General features: G+C 40.7%; 1 protein-coding gene across 1 annotated transcript; it reads left to right on the top strand.

Annotated features, from left to right (window-relative positions):
- The first annotated feature begins 910 nt into the window (after positions 1–910).
- Positions 911–1477, top strand: LOC138086098 (large ribosomal subunit protein uL22-like). Its single transcript, XM_068980878.1, has one exon. It carries the CDS (start codon positions 920–922, stop codon positions 1472–1474), a length of 555 nt encoding a protein of 184 aa, XP_068836979.1. The 5' UTR covers positions 911–919; the 3' UTR covers positions 1475–1477.
- Positions 1478–6000: the final 4523 nt, after the last annotated feature.

Consider the following 6000-nt stretch of genomic DNA (forward strand, 5'->3'; position numbering starts at 1 on the left):
GAAACACGTGTGCCACCCCTTCAGGCAGATGATCAGGTCCAACCCCCTATGTGCTTAATATCAACAGTGAAGTTCCCTGGTAGGAGTCTGCTTGGCTTCTTACTGAGATGTGCCCATCCTTCTGGTCAGGGGAAGGATCCCACAGTTAGCAGTCTCCAGAATGAGGAAGATGAGAGGAGTACTTTAAGGAATGAATGCTGAGCAGAAAAAACAAAAGCTGTGTATGCCATAACAGGACCTCTTGATAAGATCTTTCCATGTAAATTTTTCACATGCAGATAGTGGTAGGAGACGTAACAGTGTTTTACAAAGACCTACAAGTGGCCAAACATTTAGAAATGTCATATAACAAAAACAAAAAAGAAGTCATCATCTCAGATCTCCCTTTTCTGGTAAGGATGATAAACTTCAGTGCTCTAAATCCAGATATTTCAATTGTGAGGTCAGATATATGATAGTTAATTTATTAAAGTTCATATGAAATTTGGAGTGATGATCTAATATTTCTTCCAGACATATCCCATTCATCGCATGTCCCTGGCTGCCTATCGCCTGTACATGCAGCTTTTGTGCCATGTGCATCCTGAGGCAAAAATGAGTTTATCCTAATTTGAGCTCAAGTCTTGAAACCACACCTCTCCTGCCTTTATTAAAACACAAAAGATGTATTTTCATTGTGGAAAAACTTAAAAATAGAGATAAAGAGAAAACAATATGTATTACTTTTCATTATGTACGGACAGAGATATTTGAGGTTTTCTTTTGAGAAAGGCAGATATTTCTTATATGCACAACTGAATCTTAGGTAATTATAACACATTGTAAAATATCACAGACAATACATTTCTGGAGAATTTTAAATTGATCCAAACAGCATTATTGGGCTTTTCCGGTAAGCGGCCTGAGGTGACTCCTAAAAATGGTGCGCTATTCACTTGACCCAGAAAACCCCACAAAATCATGCAAATCAAGAGGTTCAAATCTTCGTGTACACTTTAAGAACACTCGTGAAACCGCCCAGGCCATAAAGGGTATGCATATCCGAAAAGCCACTAAGTATCTGAAGGACGTCACGTTAAAGAAGCAGTGTGTGCCGTTCCGCCGCTGCAACGGTGGAGTTGGCAGGTGTGCAGAGGCCAAACAGTGGGGCTGGACTCAGGGTCGATGGCCCAAAAAGAGTGCTGAATTTTTACTACACATGCTCAAAAATGCAGAGAGTAATGCTGAACTTAAGGCCTTAGATGTAGATTCTCTGGTCATTGAGCACATCCAAGTGAACAAAGCCCCCAAGAGGCGACGCAGGACTTACAGAGCTCACGGTTGGATCAACCCCTACATGAGCTCTCCCTGCCACATTGAGATGATCCTTACTGAAAAAGAACAGATTGTTCCTAAACCAGAAGAGGAGGTTGCACAGAAGAAAAAGATATCCCAGAAGAAACTGAAGAAACAAAAACTTATGGCCCGGGAATAAATGCCGCAAAAAATAAATGCAAATAAAAGTAAAAAAAAAGAACAAAAAAACAGTATTATTGGGCTTCCTGGGTGACTCAGCAGTAAAGAATTTGTGAGAGCATGGCAACCCACTCCAGTATTCTCGCCTGAAAAGTCCCATGGACAGAGGAGCCTGGCAAGCTACAGTCCATGGGGTTGCAAAGAGTTGGATATGACTGAAGTGACAGAGCATGGCATGACATGTGCTTAGTAGATCTTTGGTTCTTTTATTTACTTATTTTTAAGCAACTACATATATTGAGTGTCAGACACTGTGCTAGGCCTTTGTATGTAGTATTTTTAAAAGATGAGATATAATTTACTAACAACAAAATGCAAGGGTTTAAACCATATGAATTTGATGAATTTTCACACATGTATACACTCACGAAACCACAGAAGATGCAACCACCACCTCAATCAAGATAGAGTATATTCTCTGCATGTTTGATACACCATGTGGTAGTGATGTACAAGAGGTATAAGTAGTAAGATTTCCACCATCACCGTCCATCCGTCTGGAATAGAACAAAGGTATCTGTTTTCCTATTTCACAGTATCCACATAACTCCTATCCCCATTTCTTGGCTCTTAGTGGGAGGATGGGCTCCTAAGCATAGAATTCTGATAATTCCTTTTAGCTATTTTCGTTTCCCTGTGAAATATATTTATTTTTTGAAAATTTGAGTTTCACATAGACCCATTTTCTCTATTTAGCCTAGATACAATTATTTCTTAAGTTTTTGACTTTTAAAGAAAAGTTTTACTTCTGGTAAATGTAAAAAATATGGAAAATCAGAATTTACTTCTAGGTCCTTAAGTGTATATAGATTAAACATTTGTTAAAATTTAGTGTTGTCTATGAATGTGTATGGAGAAGGCGATGGCACCCCACTCCAGTACTCTCGCCTGGAAAATCCCATGGTTGGAGGAGCCTGGTGGGCTGCAGTCCATGGGGTCACCAAGAGTCGGACACGACTGAGCGACTTCACTTTCATACATTGGAGAAGGAAATGGCAACCCACTCCATTGTTCTTGCCTGGAGAATCCCAGGGACGGGGGAGCCTGGTGGGCTGCCATCTCTGGGGTCGCCCAGAGTCGGATACGACTGACGCGACTTAGCAGCAGCAGCAGCATGAGTGTGTATCTTAAGGTTTAAAAAAGCATAAAGCAAGTAATATTTTATCATACCAAACACTCCTCTCTGTGATAGGTAAAACAACTGAAAAAACCTTTGCTTATGTTTTTCCAGGTTACCAGTGCTATTAGTGGAAAAGCTCAAGCTGGCCAAACTACTTAAAAATAAATACCTCTAAATTATTTTTCATGAGAATGTTAATCAGAAAAATACTAAATCAAGATTCAGTTTATGTGGTGTGTAATGCAAAAAAGAAAACAGTCATTACACTTTGTTTTATGAATAATAGTGGCAAGTAGCCTCTCTCCAAAAAAAGCAGATACATCCTAAGAGCAGTTACATTTTTTGTGAGAAGCATTTTATATAGCACCACTTCAAGACAGGTTCTGGAGTTGTCAACAGAACCTTTTCTTGTGCTTGCCATAAGTAACTTTGCTATAAGGACCTTCTTTTTGCATCATCTGGTTTCTATCAATCTTTTGAGAATTTGGAAAATTTGAATTGTCTCCAGACATTGTTCCCAGGTGGCGCTATTGGTATAACGAACACACCTGTGATGCAGGAGATGCGAAAGGTGCAAGTTTGATCCCTAGGGCAGGAAGATACCCTGGAGAAGGAAATGGCAACCCATTCCAGTATTCTTGCCTGGAGAATCCCACGGACAGAGGAGCCTGGTAGGCTACAGGTTACAGTCAGACACAACCTAAGTGACTCAGCATGCATGTACCAGATATTATAAAGATTTGCTTTACATTTCCAAATATGACCAGTGTTTGTAAATCTTGTCCATTTCAGGTATTATGCCTTTGCAATCGTTACATGTTGGAGCAGTATTATTTTTGTGACACAACATTTATGCTCTGTCTCTGCATTTTAAAAATATTAACTACAGGGAGTTCTCTGGTGGTCCAGTGGGTTAGTATTTGGCACTTTTGGCTGCTATCGCCAGAGTTAATTTCTTGGTCTGGGAACTGAGATCCTGCAAGCCACAGGGCGTGGCCAAAAATATTATATATACATATGTATGTATGTATGTATATACTATTCTGTTTCTCTTCCATTCTCTTCAGTGAAATTTCATGAAGCCATTTAAAAATAGATGTCATGAAGTGTTTTATTTTTGGAGGTATAATTGACACATTATATTCTTTTAGGTGTACAACATAATGATTTCTTATTTTTACATACTGCAAAAATGATCACCCTAGTAAGTCTGGTTAGCATCTATATGAAGGGGTTTTATCATTGGTAAATCATCAGAGTGAATCTTTTTTTTCTTTTTGGCTGTGCTGAGCAGCTTGTAGGATATCAGTTTCCTGACCAGGGATTAAACCTGGGCCACAGCAGTGCAAGCCTGAAATCCTAACCACAAGGCCACCAAGGAACTCCCTTTAAAGTCAATTTTAATCCCAGGAATATTTACATGAAGATATTTACTGCATTTAGAAGGTGGGTTTTAAATGTGGTAGATTATTAGTCAGAGGTACTTAAGTTGCAAGTAACAGAAACCAATATCAAAATAACCTTTGCAAAGAAGGAGATGAAGGGATAAATACTGGGGGCAGTGAGAGCAGGGCAGCTCTAGGCATATAGGCTCAGAACCAGGAATGTGATGCCTTTTGACCAGACAACCTAGTTTCTACTTTCTTCTGAGTCGTAGCCTCCTTGCTTCAGACATCTTTCCACAGGTGTGAATACAGCTACTGGACTCTTGAGAACACATTCTTACAATTCCAGAGCCAGTCAAAGACCAAAACCAAACAAATAAGCAAATTGGTTTTATTTAGTTCACTGCACTGGGACGAGCACTTTTGCCTGGAGACTTTTATAGGGAGACAGCTTATAGGTGGGGTGATTTTAGTTGGAATTGTTGTTGTAATCAAGGGGTCTCAGTCAGTCTGAATGGCAAATATTTGTGTGTAGCTAAGTTTCAGATTGGCAGAAAGTGAAGAGGAACTAAAAAGCCTCTTGATGAAAGTGAAAGTGGAGAGTGAAAAAGTTGGCTTAAAGCTCAACATTCAGAAAACGAAGATCATGGCATCCGGTCCCATCATTTCATGGGAAATAGGTGGGGAAACAGTGGAAATAGTGTCAGACTTTATTTTTTTAGGCTCCCAAATCACTGCAGATGGTGACTGCAGCCATGAAATTAAAAGACGCTTACTCCTTGGAAGAAAAGTTATGAGCAACCTAGATAGCATATTCAAAAGCAGAGACATTACTTTGCCGACTAAGGTCCGTCTAGTCAAGGCTATGGTTTTTCCAGTAGTCATGTATGGATGTGAGATTTGGACTATGAAGAAGGCTGAGTGCTGAAGAATTGATGCTTTTGAACTGTGGTGCTGGAGAAGACTCTTGAGAGTCCCCTGGACTGCAAGGAGATCCAACCAGTCCATTCTGAAGGAGATCAGCCCTGGGATTTCTTTGGAAGAAATGATGCTAAAGCTGAAACTCCAGTACTTTGGTTACCTCATGCGAAGAGTTGACTCATTGGAAAAGACTCTGATGCTGGCAGGGATTGGGGGCAGGAGGAGAAGGGGACGACAGAGGATGAGATGGCTGGTTGGCATCACTGACTCGATGGACGTGAGTCTGAGTGAACTCCGGGAGATGGTGATGGACAGGGAGGCCTGGCGTGCTGCGATTCATGGGGTCGCAAAGAGTCGGACACGATTGAGCAACTAAACTGAACTGAACTGAAGTTTCAGATTATCACTTAGGAGAACATGAATGGGAATTTGGTAAGGTTGTGTCTGGCCTTACTGTAGGTAACAAGGAGGTCACTGTGAATCTTATTTAAGTCACATGTTCTTTGCAGTAAGCTGGAACATGAGAGGGTGTGGGGGATTTCTGAACCATCTTAAGTTTTCCAGGAAAACAGGGTTTAGGTAAACTTCAACATTTTCAAGAGAGAGAAGAAACGTTGCCACTGACTACAAGAGATACATCTCTGGGAAGAGCACCTTGTGCGTGGTCATGCGGTCATCTGCCTAGCTCTGGTTCAGTCTTTGTGGCCCAGTGGGAGGAAGTGCTGTGAGTGATTCGGCTTGAGTTATGTCCACTCCTACGGTCAGAGTGATGAAGAGAAGAGGTGGCAGGTAGATGGAGAAAATTGTTCCACGGTTGGCAAACTGTCACAATTTAATGCCAATTGAACTAAATTATCACTTTTCCTTGACACAGAAGACTACACAAACTTTTGTTCAAAATTAAATAGAGGCACTATAATGATGATACTGGTAAATTACCATGAATTCTTTTCTAGGCTTCTTAATAGGCCGAGGAGTCTCACAGGCTATCCTGCATTTCCATCCTCAGAAAAACTGCCTCTCACTGTTTCCAATCTTAATGCTCTAGAACTGAAACAG

This window comes from Capricornis sumatraensis, chromosome 9, assembly GCF_032405125.1.
Source record: "Capricornis sumatraensis isolate serow.1 chromosome 9, serow.2, whole genome shotgun sequence".
Taxonomy (NCBI): Eukaryota; Metazoa; Chordata; class Mammalia; order Artiodactyla; family Bovidae; genus Capricornis; species Capricornis sumatraensis.